The following is a 16,430-nucleotide window of genomic DNA, read 5'->3' on the forward strand; positions in this document are numbered from 1 at the left end:
TGGACTCCGTTTTACTATGATGTTTCTTGGACAGGGTATCCTCTTCTTCCTCATCAGAAGAATGTCTGTGCCTCTTATATTTATGGTGTTTTTTTCGACACCATAACTGGACATTTAAATTCTGGTTCCTTGGCGGTTTTAGACTGCATATGTGCAGATTCCAACTGAGGAGTTTCCCTTGCACATGGTACAGTGCTTGACATAGATTCCGATGTCGACGGGTAGACCGGTCTCGGCGCTGGAGGTCGAAGTGTCTCATCATATAAAGCTGCTCATAGTCTAAGTGCTTGATTCTTCAGCATCTGCTTGGAAAACGAGCAACACATTTTACAAGATGATGGGTTATGTTGCTCTCCTAAGCAAAGTAAGCATGTGTCATGGTTGTCTGTTGACGACAACTTTGCCCTGCATTCAACACTGCACTTGAACATCATTTTCATTGTTGTTTTTGATGGCATTCCGAGATAAGAGTCACGCCACTTTGGCAAGCCAGTGACACGCCCTAGAATAATTTTTCCTCCAAGTTTCCCCCCGTTTAAGCTTGAGAATTGTTAACAGTCCTTTGGTGGAAAACCAGCAAGTGTCGTGTGCTGCCCAACAAGTCCACAGCATGCTCCATATTTTCTCTTTCTCCTTGTTCAGTGTGAAAAGTGTTAGAATTGTCGTTTAAGCAGTCCTTTAGTCGATAACCAATAATATCCAGCAATATTTTTCACCTTGTTGTCTAAAGAATGTATTGACACCGAGGAGTTAGGGGGACGAGGTGTTGACGCATAGGCAGTCAAATAGAAACTGAGTAAGAGGATGCACCAACTGCCGAAAATAACAGAAACACTAAGCACATGCAGGGCAGGTGGGGGCGTCACGAGGAGCTAGTCAATCTATCCACGAGGTCCCTGTGCAGGTGCAGAACCCATTCATTATGAATGCAACGGATCATGATCCAGATCTTAGAGTTCTTTTAATAGGGCCTAGTTTGGGGAAGGGAGGGATTAGGACTCTAGGACAAGAGGGGTGCGATTGGGTTAGACAGGCTACAGTAACCCCTGCCCTTTTCCTTCTTCTCTTAGACTCGCCCTACTGTTGCATGGTCCACCCCCCCAAAAGCCCCACCCCCCAAATAAAACCTGTGACTTTATTTGGGGAGATTTAATTTATATAACTTCTCTAAGTGCAACATAGTGCTATTGATAGTGCTGAGTGGCACACAGAGCATAAACACCCCTAAAACACCCCATTAACATGTGCCCACACACCCCTTAAAGGTGCTTCTTCTCCCCCCACAATTAAAGTTATGGCTTAAATTTTTTTAAACCCCAAGATGTCTGGCAGGTTGCGAATTAGAGCCAGAAGCAGAGTGGCATGCAGAGAAAGGCATGATGCTGCTGGTTGTGGTGGGCGATGGCAAGAAGGGCCTGAGTCATCACTGTCCTAACTGATGTGGTTGTGCACAGGCTCTCCTTTCCGAAAGAGCCTGGTCCCACAGCGTAGCCACCTCTGGCAGCTGAGGTAGAAGTAGTGAGAAGGCCCTCCCCTGCCAGGGAAGAAGCTCTTCTTCCTGTGGCAGCAGCAGCAGAGGAGGAGGTGCCATCAGCTGCTAGCCCAGCCAGATCGCTCTCTCCATCCTCCCCAATTCCCGTTAGCAGTGTGACTCCCCCCGCTCCAGTCTGAGACTGAGGAGCAGCAGGAAGTACCTATGGTTCCTGGACCTTCTCAGCCCCAGACAGAGGGCAGTGGTGGTGGTGGCCCTCATAACAAATCAGCAGCCCCAGTACCACCACCATCAAAACAGTCCCGGACCGATAGCAGCCTGGCATGGGACCACTTTGAGCACTGCCACTTTGACCACTTTGAGCTCTGGTGACGTACACCATGCTGCCTGCATCCACTGTGGGACACAGATCAGTAGGGCGGGGGGAGGATCCCAAGCGTCTTGCGACATTGGGGATGCTGCAGCACTTGCAAAAGCATCACCCAGGGGTCCCTACTCCTGCTGGCAGCAATAGGCTTGGTGTGTCCTTGGTTAGCAGCAAGGCACCTGCTGCCTGTGCAGTGGGTGCAGTCCATGGGCAAGCAGTTTGGTTGCCCAGAGCCTCAATCTCATCACCTGGACCACTGGGGAGATGATCACTTTGGACGGCTAGCCATTCCAGGTGGTGGAGAATGCCTGCTTCCGCTGGCTGCTCCGACTGCTTGCCCCCTACTACAACATCCCCTCATGCACCACCTTCAGCAGGCGGGTGATACCCTCCCTGTACCAGGTGTACAGGGAGGCCATACCAGGGCTGCTGCATGCAGCAGTGTCTGACACCACCATGCACTTCACTGTGGATCTGTGGACCAGTCCCAGGGGGAGGCATGCTGCTTTCCTGTCCTTCACGGCACATTGGCGCGAATAGGAGAGCAAGGGGACATCTGCTGCTGGTGGCATGGCCAGACCCTCCCATGCAGCAGGGTACAAGTGGGCTGTGTTGCATATGGAGGTATTTGAAACTGACCACATGGCAGGTGAGCTGTTCATGGCCATGGATTGTCAGGTGGGGGTATGGATGTCTGGGCAGCCAATTTTCGCTGGAGGTTCATGGTCACTGACAATGCTGTCAAGGTTAGGAACATAGGGACATAGGAAGTTGCCATATACTGTGTCAGACCATTGGTCCATCTAGCTCAGTATTGTCTACACAGATTGGCAGTGGCTTCTCCAAGGCTGCAGGCAGGAATCCCTGTCAGCCCTATCTTCGAGATGCCAGGGAGGGAACTTGGAACCTAGATGCTCTGCCTAGAGCGGCTCCATCCCCTAAGAGGACTATCTTACAGTGCTCACATGTTTAGTCTCCCATTCATACGCAACCAGGGTGGACCCTGCTTAGCTAAGGGGACAAGTCATGCTTGCTACCACAAGACCAGCTCTCCTCCCTCATTACATTACTAAGGCAGCCAAGGAGGATCAGTTTGTGTCCATCTGTTGTGTGGTACACACCCTGAATCTGGTTGTGCAGGATGCACTTGGCCCTTCTTGGGCTGTTGCCAGGCAAGACATCCCCACTACAGGCGCTGGGCCCCATCCTGCTGCTACCACAGCTGCTCTTGTGAAGAGGTGCCACAAGATAGCAGCTCTCTTCCACCAGAGTGAAAAGGGTAGGTGGATGCTCAAGGAGAAGCAGCTTGAGCTCCACCTACCTAAACACCTGATCTCTCAGGATATTCCAATCCAGTGGAACTCCATCCTTCTCTTGCAGGAGCAAAAGGCAGCCATCCACGGCCTGGCAAGGAGGCATGGCTTGGAAGTGTGCAACTTATCCAACCAGGAATGGGCATTCCTTTCCAAGGTTGTCTTGGCACTTGAGCCATTATTTTTTGCCACAAACAGCTTGTGTGTTGAGACAGCAACCCTGAGCCAGGCATTAAAACATGCAGCCAGAGAATTAAAACATGGACGGAAGAAGAGCAAACTCCTATAGGTCTCTGTGTAGAGTTGGTCAGATCGTACTGGCAACTTGTGGGAAAGCCTGGAATTTATTGTGGACAGACCCTTAATCAAATGCAGTGCAAAAGCAGACAACATCCCAGTTGTACTAAAACACCCTACTTTATCACTGTTTTCATTATACCTCTGTTCATAACACAGTATAATTAAGCATGAGAAATTAAGTATTTAGATATGTTTCTTCATACTTACCCTATAGATGTAATCAAGCAATGGAGCTTTAGAAGAACATTGATCCTCAAGACTAGAAGTAAGTATAGGCTCCAGCAGCATTTTCACTGGTAAAGTTACAGACCAATCCAACAAGCAAAGTAATAATGAAACTATAAACTAAACAGAAATATGCAGACCGCATTAGTTCTACTCAAAAAATTCTAAAACCCTGATCCAACAAAGGAACACACATGGTGCTGCATATACATTTCCCTGAGGTTAGCAGTCTGACCTAGTTGCTGGGACTCTGAGCATATAACGTCAAACTGCTTGAAAAGATGATAATCTATTTTGCGGTTGAAGGAGGAACAAATGCACCCTCCTGCTTTCAGCTACAATTGACTGTCAGCTATTCAAGCCAATTTGACTGAGGTTATGGCTGCACAGTCCCATATCCTGGATGGAATTTTTCAGCTTGGGAAATACAGATAGGCAACACCTTCTTCCTGTTGGCTCAGGGTGACAGTGTTTCAAAACAGTTTCAGATTAAATCGCCAAATATCAGGACCACCAAAAAGAAATTTATCACCACATACCTTTTTATCACTTTCCACAGAGGAGTACTCTGCACTAGGCAACAGAAATGCAATGGTGGCAACAAGGATCTGCGTAAAACCAATTTCAGAATGATACATTTACAGAAATGTCTTGTTTCCCAAAAAAGAAACAATTATCTTGATTCAAAAGATTCAATGAAAATTTAATTGCTTGTTTGTAATAAAGTATATACGAACATCTCTCTGAATAACATGACACCTTCTCCTTCCCATCTATTGCTCAACAGAAAGGAGGGGGGAATCTGCCAAAGTTTCCCAGATTTCAGCCCAAGGAATGGTGGCTGACATACCATGCAAGAAACCACAGGTGGTTGGGGTAACACTTGTGCTGCTGTGTTTGCAGAAACACTGCTGACAGTATTGCACAACAAGGTAATTCTGCTCCATTGCACAAAAGCAGTTGTGTGATGTAATGCCCATTAGAAATAATGGGTGCCGCATCCTGCAACTGCATTTGCACAACTTTATGATGGAGCAGAACTGCCTTGTTGCACAACACCATCACTGGTGTTTCCACAGTCGCAGTAGTATGGCAGTACTCCAACCACCCATGTTTCCTTGTGTGGTATGTCAGCCACTCAGATTAAGCACATACCATATAAATCTGCTGCATAATTCATTCTAACAAAATCAGACTTTGATGGCAGAATCAGCAATTTAAATATAGCTTTATCTCCATACATTACTAGTCAACAGATTAGGGATGTGCATGGAACGGTCTGGAGGCTTGATGCTGGAGAGTGAGGTAGACCTTTAAGGGAGGGTGAGGGTGTACTTATCCCTCCTGCCGCTTTCCCCCCGCTGGTGAGCCTGTTTTTTAAAGCATTTGCATACATGTGCATAAAGCATGTGCATACGTTGCACGTGCACACATCTGACATACGCACACACGCATGTGATGCACAGACGTGATGTGCATGTGCGACGTGCGCAGTCAGGGTTTATGAAACCGTTTGCTGAGGAACGGGGGAAGGGGTGGCAGGGAGGTACCCTGCCACCCCAAATTCTTTAAAAAACAGGCTCGCCGGTGGGGGGAAAGTGGCGGGAGTGGTAAGTACAGCCCCCTTGCCATTAAAGAGCCGCCCTACCCAGTGCTGGACCACAGAGGTGCGGTTCCGTGCACACCTCTACAACAGATCACCTAAATGCTGATAAAATAAAGTACATTCATTGTGTGTACACGTGTATTCTAAGGAATGTTTTTATTTCATTAAAAAGGAGTGAGGATAAGGTTCTCAATAAGAAACTATTCTGGATAAGTTACTAAATCTCAGTTAATAGCTACATACACTATACCAGACTTTTAGGAATATTTTCAGAAATAAACATACTTCAATAATTTTTCTGGGTAGAAAAGATTTGTATTTCTCAAGTTTTTCCCAATAAGACGTCAACAGTTGGAAGACATCACATGCTACCTGGGCTATCTGTTTGTTAGAAAACTGTCAGGAGTGAAAAAACAAGTCAATAAGGAATAAGATCAAAGGCAATATACAGAATATAACTGTAAATACATTTTGTTGCAATTAGCCCTATTTACATAAACCTTCAGATGTGTAGGGGTAATGGGTTCATATATACTTTTCTCAAGTCTATGTTTGATGTAATGTTAGAATGTGACCTAATCTCAATCCTTGCCCCTTAAAATGTGTGGCTCCAGTTACACCCAATGGAAATAATATTTTCTAGCTCCATTTGGTCATCTCCATGAAGGAAAGACTCCAAGAAATAGCCCACTGCTGCTTCTACATAGTTCTTTTGAACACCATATAGCTCTTTTGAACACATGCTTTAAAAAAAGAAGGGAAGTATTTAAGTGCTCCCAAGAAGGTTCCAGTTCTTCTAACAATTCTGTGCACTCTTCCTGAGAGTATATTTATACTAAAGCTATTTTAAAATGCCCAACGCATTTTTTTTAATTGTCAAGTAATTCCATACTTTTTCTACCAGTTTCTTCATAAACAAAAGATGCAAACTGAGAAATATTGGCTAATATGATGAGGAAAATTACTCAAAGCAGTCTTATTGAAATTAAAAGGACAAATTTAATTTCATTGGGACTACTCTGAGTAATTTTCCTCAGGTCATCTATTGTAATCAAATTGTTAATTCCAATGCAGCCTGAATAAGACTTCTTTTGGATGTTTCACAAAATTGTAATTGAAATTGAGTATCTTCCAGATAGTTTATGTTTAATTAAAATGTAAGTATTTTAAACACTCTTTGTATACAGTCAAATCAAAACAGACCCATGCCATACTAGTACCTTCAGTGTCACACCTAAAACATTTATCACATTCTTTACTTGAGAATGGTTTGTACATTGCACTAGTTCTTCACATAGCCAAAGTCCAAGACAGCAAAGAGCTAAACACCTTCAAAAACAAGAAAAATGTAATTCAGTAAACCATATTACTCCCCCCACCCCACCCAGCATTTTTTAGTCCTGTGAAAGTCTTCAGCTGAATTGTTAAAAGGCATCAACACACAGGATCCAGGTTATCGGTGAACTCAGAAATAACCTGTAGTCTCATCCTAAACACAGCAACGTTGAAGACATGATAGCAACTACATTTGGTGAAATTGCACCAGTGCTTTCCACTAGAGCTGCCATGCTGAAGCCACTGTACCCATGGTGATAGAGGCAGAATCTCTTCCTCCCACACTGCATGGACAAAAGAGGTCATTTTGGCTGTACCCCACTTCCCAGGTACTTCCCATTGCATCTCAGCTGCAGAAGCATACATCATTTCCATCCTGCTCAGCCTCAAAGACATCTGGCAAGAACCTTTCCACATAATTTATATTTCCCCAAGATAACAGATTCTGTTTCATTCTTCATTTTACCTTGAAGCTTCACTTGGTTCATCTGCAGCATTCTTCAAAAGAATATTTATGAGGTAACACTAGAACAACAAAAATTGTAACAATAAACATTGTCCCTCCCACAAACATATTGCAGAAGAATTCAATATAATGCAGTGAGATAAAATAACACGGATAGAATGAAGTAAGTACATTGGATCACAACTGATGTGCAGAAGCTCATTAAGTACACTGCATACATTGTAACATCCCCCCATTCTTGATTCTAAAACGGGGTCCTACTTCTCAAGTGACTAAAACCTAAAATTACAGACCTCTTCCATAAAAGATCTACCTCAGAAGGTACTGAGACTATTTCCTCTTAAACGGAATGAGCAAATATATCCTGAGGATGACTCTTCCCCACACCTTAATATGCTGTGTTGATACATTGTTTAAACCACCCAGAGTTGATGTTTGTTTGTTTTTTAAATCTAGAGAATCTTTATTGTAGGAAACATCTCAGATGTTCAGTTCTGTCCAAGTAAAACTTTAGCTCCTGCCTAATGTCTAATTTATGCCAATTGCTTTAGCAAATTTGCTTTTGCAAATGAGCTGAATTGGGGCAAGAGGAGAGAAGCACTAGTCTCCGAGTCCTATAAAAACAAAGGAGGTACCTTAGGTGTTAATGAATAATATGTTTTAACATCTTTCTGAAAGATGCATAGGTTAACAATCAGTGCTCCTAACTATGAAACCTGTCTAATCAAGGTGGTGGTACTGAGGTACTTCTGTAAGCCATCCTGGAGGGACTCCAGGATCCTTTTACATCTTGATTTATATTGGCAGCAGCTTTGATATTTTGAAATATAACACTGCATCCAGAACCTCCTCAGAATTACACAGATCCTTTAGAATCTCTAGAATGACAACTGAAGAAAGTTTGGGAACCTGTCTCCTTGGCCCCTATGGAGTAACCAGGATGACTTCCATCTGACATTCCTGGCCAGCTGCAAGATCCTTGGTAACAGAGGAAGTGGCAGGAATGTGGAGATTGTGAGGGGGGAAATGAAGACTCATGTCAGCAGCTGAACTGGCACTTCATATTCCTGCTCCTGACCAGAGGTGGGAAAAGATGAATGCCACAGCCATCCATTGGGGCCACAGATATGCTTAAGCTGGGTAAAGGCTTTATATCAGTGGTGGAGTACATGTTTGCATGTAGAGGGTCCCAGGTTCAATTCCTGACATCTTCAGGTGGACCTGGGAAGCACCCTATCTGAAATCTCAGAGAACCACTGACAGTCAGAGTAGACAAATACTGACCAAAATGGAACAAAAGGCTAACTCAGTATAAGGCAGCTTCTTATGTTGAAGCTGCCTCAGCCTGGAGGAGATGCTGGACCTATAAAACTCCTATGCCCCAACAATTTTTGTGTGTGTCTATACTTAGTGACGGGTATACAGAGGAAAGCGGTGTTTAGAAAGGATAGAAGAAAAACAAATGAGTTGGGGTCACAAAAATCTGGGTACTTCAGTGTTCCCTGCTCAAACAACAAATCTGGTCTGAGAAGACCTTCCCCAGGAGAAGCCACAAGTTGGCCCTATTTAATGACCAAGAGAAGGTCCTATCGCAGATGTTCAGACTACCCTTTGGACTTGCGGGGCGGGGGGGGGGGGGAGAGAATTCTAAAGAATGGTTATAGCTCAGTGTCCGAGCACATGCTTTGCATACAGAAGGTCTCAGGTTCAACCCCTGGTATCTCCAGTTAAAAGGATCAGGTATCAAGTAATAGGAAAGTTTGAACTGGTCCATTAACTTAAGTCTACTTAAAATTTCAATATTTCAGTAAGAAGGAATCAAGCCCCCTTTCACTTGAAAACAGATTAGCGTTAACAGGAATTAATTCACTTCACTTAAAAAATAATTAAATTTTATTCAAACTGACAGTAAATTTAAATCTTCACATCGTTACAATACAGATAAGCTAACAGGGGTAGCTTTCTCTTTCTTTTTAAAGAAAGGCAGGGTATAAATTTTTAACACACACAAACAAGCACACATTTACTTTGATATCTGCAGTTCCTGTGATGATTTCTGCTTCAGCAATGGGTTGCAATAGTGAGATTTCTTGGTAGAGATTAGGGAAGCAAACCAGAGAACCTAGAATGGTATGAGCTTCTAAACGAGGAGCCTACAAACAAAAAACAACAACCCAAAATACGTATATGTAATCTTGTCAGTTAACAGAAAATTGTCAATAATTATAACATGAACATCTCTCCTTGGGCAGCATTAATTAAAACTGTTCATAGTTCATACATGCTTTTTTGGTGTTATAAGCAGTGATTCCCAATGGCCAATGTAGCCCTAGTCCTGGTCAAAGCTACATGTAGTATGGTATCAGCCAGTACTAGGGCAGACAGCTGTTAAGGCCTTTAAATTAGAGGCTTCATGCAGATTGGTACTCTGTGAGGCTGTTCTTACAAGCTGCCAAGACAGGGCTAAGGTAGCCAAGCCTGGGCTTGGCTGCCCATGAGAACCGCCGGGAGCTGCGTGGCTCCCAGTGGCACCTAGGCGGCAGATCCAGCTATGAAGCCCGGCTGTTAAACTAAGTTAAGGGAGCAAGTGCTCCCTTAAACCTGTTTAACTGACTGTGTGTCAGTGCTGGCTGCTTTCAGCTGGCGCTGAGACACTGAGGGGCACCTGCCTGTTGCCGGGGGGATATCCTCAAGGGGATTTCCAGGGGCCAAGACAACGTGTCTCAGCCCCCACAACTCTGTGCTGCCTGGGGCAGCAGTGGATCATCTGGGCACATGATCATGAAAAAGAGCCTTGTATGAACTGTGTATGAATGAAGTGATTCATTGCCAAACGTAGGATAAATGAATTTAAAATTTCTGCAGTTATTCACTTGACACAAAATACAATCATCAGGTTATAGAAGCTGCATCCAAGGAACGAGCGGCAGCCCGTGAACACGCCTCGGGGGGGGGCGACGGGAGGCACCATTAATAGTAAATTAATTCGGTGCTCACCTTCACCACGGCGGCACCTGAACACTGTTCAGAGCTGCAACGTGCTGCCCAGCAGCCCCTACGGCAGGGAAGCGCCTCCGCCACTCACCTGGCTTCCATGGAGCCAAGCCCCCGCCAGCGGCCAGGTGGGTGACGGAGGCACTTCCCCGTAGTAGGGGCTGCTGGGCAGCACATTGCGGCTCCGAATAGAGTTCAGGTGCCCTGGTGGCGGAAGTGAGCACCAAATTAATTTATTCTTAAAGGTGTCACCTCCCCCCCCCCCGGAAGTGCGTTCATGGGCCGCCACTGCAAGGAAATGAAATTTTTTTGGGCTGACCATGTCCAGTTATACTAGATTAATGATCTACACACTGCCATTGTAAAAATCCAAGAACATTTTCTACAGCAGGGCAAGTGGATCAGAGACCAATCCAAACCCTGCATGTGGAGTCAAACTCTGCTAAATCATCCAGATTTCAGATTTCTGCTTCTCTAAGGAGATTCTGACTGAAGTAAATGGGTTTGTGTTAAATAGGTTCTACAATGAAGTATACCTCTAATTCTATTCCATATCTCTTCCACCAACACATCAGCCCAGCTGGACCATGTGATCTGGGGAGCAAAGAAGGGCCTATTATCTTCACGCTTGGCTCCTCAATGTGAGTAACTCATTGCTATAGTGGCCGCATAGACTCCATTACCTTGCCATGCCTTTCCTTCCCTTTTTCTGTAGTGCCACCTTTGAGAACCCGACCATCTGTCTGGCAATGACCACAAAGCTGCCTCTTGCCCCTCAGATCTCTGTTCTGGACACTGACTTCTGACTAACCTAACTATGCACCTAGCCGTGGAACCTCTAATCTTTATTTACTGCTCTGGACATTGACTTCAGTGTGATCTGAATTATGCCATCTCTGACACCTCTTATCTAACCATTTACAGATCCGACCCCACATGGCCCTGGCAGTGCTCAGTTTCAGTCTTCAGACTGAGAAGTTTAAATTGACCATTGTCAGAATTCACCCATGTGAAGGAGGAACTTCCTGAGGGGTATCCACCTTAGTCTGTTGCAGGAAAAAATAAAATAAAATAAAATGCTAGAGTCTTGTGTTGTGACACAAGACTCTTCTGCAGCAACAGACTAATACCATGGTCCAGTTATCATATGGCACCCAGAAGTCTACAAGACATGTTTCTGAACAAGAGGAATAAAAGATGAAGGAAGAAATTATGCTACAAAGCAAGGCATACACAACTGATATAACTCAAAAAACAATCATTTGCCTGAGGTAAGCTGAATGTATGGACTTCTCTAGACACAGTGGTTAAAAGACTGCCACAACCAAACAAAAATCCTAAGAAGAAAGCAACAAGTAAATATATATACTTAATATAGATAATTGTTTTGGCAGAGTGCTGTGTTACACACAGGATAACTGCAGTATTGCCAGCATATGCAAAGGAACTGAAAAAGTTGTTGAAATATGTTTTGGTTTTTGATAAATAACTAGCTGAACCCGCACAGAGCATCTGTGCGGTAGTTCACTTCCTTTTTGGGGTTAGTTGGGAGAATTTGTTTGGCTGGTCCTCCCACAGCTCTCTCACTCGCTCTGCCCCCCCACACCGCCTCTCCCGCTCGCGCTGTCTCACCCCCGTGCGCCTCTCCCCCTTGCGCTGTCTCACCCCCGCGCGCCTCTCCCCCCCGCGCTGTCTCACCCCCGCGCGCCTCTCGCTCGCTCTGTGTCCCCCTCCCCGCGCGCCTCGCTCGCTCGCTCTGTCTCCCCCGCCCCGCGCGCCTCGCTCGCTCGCTCTGTCTCACCCCCGCGCGCCTCTCGCTCGCTCTGTGTCCCCCTCCCCGCGCACCTCGCTCGCTCGCTCTGTCTCTCCCCCGCGCGCCTCGCTCGCTCGCTCTGTCTCCCCCCCACCTGTGCTCGCTAGAATCTGTGGCCACCACCAGTCGCCAGGCCAGGCCCGCCAGCGTGGGCCGGCCAATTCTCCTCCTCCTGGTTGTGCCAGCCAATCAGGCGCCTCCACAGCCCAGCCAATCAGCTGGGCTGCTGGGGCGCATTTTCCCCAGGCACACCTAGGAGAAATAGATAGATAGATAGATAGATAGATAGATAGATAGATAGATAGATAGATAGATAGATTGCTTCAGCAGAGGAAGGCTCCATTTAATTATCCTACAAATGATGCAGTGAGAGAAGTGTGGCAGCTGGTTCACATCACCCCCACATCACTAATACCATCAAAAAACACTCTAATATTCTCAAAAGAGAAGTACTCTGAGTAACCAGCTACTGAGCTGAGAAGGCAACACACATTTTTAGTAGGAATTTCACAAGACAGAAGACTCCTAACCATTAGCTTTTATCAGCTGATCTTTCTGGGCTGTTAACAAGCAATCTGCCTAACAAATCAATGGTTGGCCAGCAACATAACAATAGACTCAGAAAAAAGACAGATGCCTGTAGAAACACAAATATGTATCTTCACCAAGCACTCTAGAAAATAGCAGCAGAAAAAGGTTGAAAAGCTGCATGTCTTTCTATTTCACATGGAGGAAAAAACAGATCAGAATAGCAGATTCTGTAGACAAATGAAATCAAAGTAAAATCCCAGAGCATTTCTATCTGTAGACTCTTACTGGAACAAGTTTGAATTCTGCTCCATATTTCAGGGGAGTTTGAAAATATTTGTGAAAAACATCTATATTGCCTGCCTATGTGGTCTTTTCCCTATATGTTTGCACCCATTATTCTCCTAAACTGCTTCTGTCTGGGGTGTGTGTCAAGAAGAATAAGGAACCTATCTATACTGCAGCGGCAACTGGGTTAATATTCTCTCACACTGACATCCAAATGTGCATCCCATTAAAAGTGCAGTGCAGAAATGCAGCGCAAAGGAATAACCATCTCAGATTCTTATTTGGATTATGCATCCCAGTGCAAGGTATTGTTTGGCTGGTTGCCTCACCAATGAGGATCTGTTCCCTTTTCCTCCACACCTCCTGCCATCTTGTAAACAGTTTTGCACTGTTTACAAAAATTGCACAAAAATGGAAGACTCTTCATAGGGAGCAAGAGAGTTTGCTGAAGGCACTCTCTCTTTTTCCACTTTTTGGTCAACATTTTTGTGGTTCGCTGTGCAGAGATGAGAACAGTTTCCCTATGATGGATGAGAGCAGGAGACAGATTATGCTCGCTGGTGTCATCATTAGCAGGTATCTATCACTAGTCGAAGATATTTGTCGACTTTTCCCATAAGGTCCTTAACACTCAAGGGCTTATCAGGGGTTTGGGTGTCAAACAAACTGAAAGAGATCTGGATAAAGTGGCTGAGTGGCCATCAGGGCTTGAGCCAAGAAAAGATTGCTCAGTCAGATCTATTAATATAAGAACATAAGAACAGCCCTGCTGGATCAGGCCCAAGGCCCATCTAGTCCAGCATCCTCTTTCACACAGGGACCCACTAGATGCCTCTGGCGAGCCCACAGGCAGGAGTTGAGGGCGTGCCCTCTCTCTTGCTGTTGCTCCCCTGCAACTGGTATTGAGAGGCATCATGCCTCTGAGGCTGGAGGTGGCCCATAGCTACCAGACGTGTGTTCTCTCTACTTTTTTTCATCTGTGTGCAGAATGAGTTTTGTTCTGGGCAGCAATATCAAGGCAGTGTGTGTGCATGTGCATTCAGAGTGGGGCCTTCCTGATTCAACCTGAGCAGGATCCAAATTTAACTGAGTGGACATCAAAAAACCTGTGAGCACATGCATGTGCGCACGCCTTAGAGGGATACTGCACCAGACAAGTAGCCATTGATAGACCTGTCCTCCATGAATTTATCTAAGCCCCTTTTAACCCACCCAAGCTAGTGGCCATCACCACATCCCATGGCAAAGAATTCCATAGATTAATTATGTGCTGTGTGAAAAAGTACTTCTTGTCGTTCCTAAATTTTCCAACCTTCCCTAATCTTCTTTTTCTCTTAAAAAAAAAAGGGGGGGGGGGGTCCTAATGCAGAGCAATAGGTAGATTGGTGATATCATCTACACATGAGTGGTACAGATTGTACCCATGTGAGGGACACATTACAAGAAGAGGTAGATTCTCATATGTCTGAAGTATGCCACTGTTTTCTCTCTAATCAAAGGTTAGGCAGGTGTAACTTGAATCAAATCTATCTAATCGGAGAAGAGACAGCTCAATGCAAACATATGGAAAACAAGGCCTGGGAATGGTGATTGGCCAAGGCTCCCAGATGTGCTTTCCATGTGTCTGAACACATTTGCCCTTTAAACACTGTATGAACATTGTACAGGTGAAACTTGAAAAATTAGAATATTGTGCAAAAGTTCATTAATTTCAGTAATGCAAATTAAAAGGTGAAACTGATATATGAGATAGACGCATTACATGCAAAGCGAGAGAAGTCAAGCCTTAATTTGTTATAACTGTGATGATCATGGTGTACAGCTCATGAGAACCCCAAATCCACAATCCCAGAAAATTAGAATATTACATGAAACCAATAAAACAAGGATTGTAAATAGAACAATATCGGACCTCTGAAAAGTATAAGCATGCATATGTATTCAGTACTTGGTTTGGGCCCCTTTTGCAGCAATTACTGCCTTAATGCGGCGTGGCATGGATGCTATCAGCCTGTGGCACTGCTGAGGTGTTATGGAAGACCAGGATGCTTCAATAGCAGCCTTCAGCTCTTCTGCATTGTTTGGTCTCATGTCTCTCATCCTTCTCGTGGCAATGCCCCATAGATTCTCTATGGGGTTCAGGTCAGGCGAGTTTGCAGGCCAATCAAGCACAGTAATCCCATGGTCATTGAACCAGGTTTTGGTACTTTTGGCAGTGTGGGCAGGTACTAAGTCCTGCTGGAAAATGAAGTCAGCATCCCCATACAGCTCGTCTGCGGAAGGAAGCATGAAGTGCTCCAAAATCTCCTGATAGACGGCTGCGTTGACCCTGGACTTAATGAAGCACAGTGGACCAACACCAGCAGATGACATGGCTCCTCAAATCAACACAGACTGTGGAAACTTCACACTGGACTCCAAGCATCTTGCATTGTGTGCCACTCCATTCTTCCTCCAGACTCTGGGTCCTTGGTTTCCAAATAAGATGCAAAAGTTGCTCTCATCAGAAAAGAGGACTTTGGACCACTGAGCAACAGACCAGTTCTTTTTTTCTTGAGCCCAGGTAAGACGCTTCTGACGTTGTTTGTTGTTCAGGAGCGGCTTGACAAGAGGAATACGACATTTGAAGCCCATGTCCAGGATCCGTCTGTGTGTGGTGGCTCTTGATGCACTAACTCCAGCCTCAGTCCACTCCCTTGTGAAAGTCCCCAACACTTTTGAATGGCCTTTTCCTGACAATCCTCTCCAGGCTGCGGTCATCCCTGCTGCTTGTGCACCTTTTTCTTCCACACTTTCCCCTTCCACATAACTTTCTATTAATGTGCTTTGATACAGCACTTTGGGAACATCCAACTTCTTTTGCAATTACCTTTTGAGGCTTTCCCTCCTTATGGAGGGTGTCAATGATGGTTTTCTGCACAACTGTCAAGTCAGCAGTCTTTCCCATGATTGTGATTCCTAATGAACCAGACTGAGAGACCATTTAAAGGCTCAGGAACCCTTTGCAGGTGTTATGGATTGATTAGCTGATTGGAATGGGACACCTGGAGCCTAGACTGTTGAACCTTTTCACAATATTCTAATTTTCTGGGATTGTGGATTTGGGGTTCTCATGAGCTGTACGCCATGATCATCACAATTATAACAAATTAAGGCTTGACTTATCTCACTTTGCATGTAATGCGTCTATCTCATATATCAGTTTCACCTTTTAATTTGCATTACTGAAATTAATGAACTTTTGCACGATATTCTAATTTTTCGAGTTTCATCTGTATGAAAAAGTGTGGATAATACCCTGTGGAAATGCGGTGCTCATCTTTTCCTTAACATGTGGAGCAGCACTAAGCTGCCACTTGCAAATCTAGTTCCAGATGGTGGGGTCTCAAGGCCCAGTTTAAAGCTTCTTAACAAAATATCTCCTATTTCAACACTTCTAGCCCGTCTGGCTTTCCTGACAAACCAAACTAGAAATGGGAAAAAGATAACACACAAAGATAGTGCACAACAGAGAGACCGCTTCGTATCGGCAATCAAAACAGAGGAATTCTACTGCAGAAGATGTTTCTCAGTGAGATGGCTCTTGATGGGACACTCCTTAGCACAAGAACGGATACAAAAACTGGTCCTGTTGCTTCATGCTAGCACCACATATAAATGCTAATTATTTTGATTATATTCTGTAATTTCTACAGCACAGATC

General features: G+C 44.8%; 1 protein-coding gene across 9 annotated transcripts in view; it reads right to left on the reverse strand.

Annotated features, from left to right (window-relative positions):
* RALGAPA2 (Ral GTPase activating protein catalytic subunit alpha 2) overlaps nt 1–16,430 on the reverse strand; it is a 343,889-nt gene that overhangs the window by 153,824 nt on the left and 173,635 nt on the right. For all 9 annotated transcript variants that reach the window (XR_008306232.1, XM_053246348.1, XM_053246346.1 and 6 more), the window contains 6 exons: nt 9,132–9,257; nt 7,105–7,163; nt 6,524–6,632; nt 5,589–5,699; nt 4,237–4,305; nt 3,680–3,817 (listed from right to left, as the gene is read on the reverse strand). Coding sequence is in view for 8 of the 9 variants with exons in the window: in XM_053246348.1 (XP_053102323.1) it covers nt 3,680–3,817; nt 4,237–4,305; nt 5,589–5,699; nt 6,524–6,632; nt 7,105–7,163; nt 9,132–9,257 (612 nt within the window). In the remaining variant the exon portion in view is untranslated. The remainder of the gene's footprint in view (nt 1–3,679; nt 3,818–4,236; nt 4,306–5,588; nt 5,700–6,523; nt 6,633–7,104; nt 7,164–9,131; nt 9,258–16,430) is intronic.

Source organism: Hemicordylus capensis, chromosome 4 (assembly GCF_027244095.1).
Source record: "Hemicordylus capensis ecotype Gifberg chromosome 4, rHemCap1.1.pri, whole genome shotgun sequence".
Lineage (NCBI taxonomy): Eukaryota > Metazoa > Chordata > Lepidosauria > Squamata > Cordylidae > Hemicordylus > Hemicordylus capensis.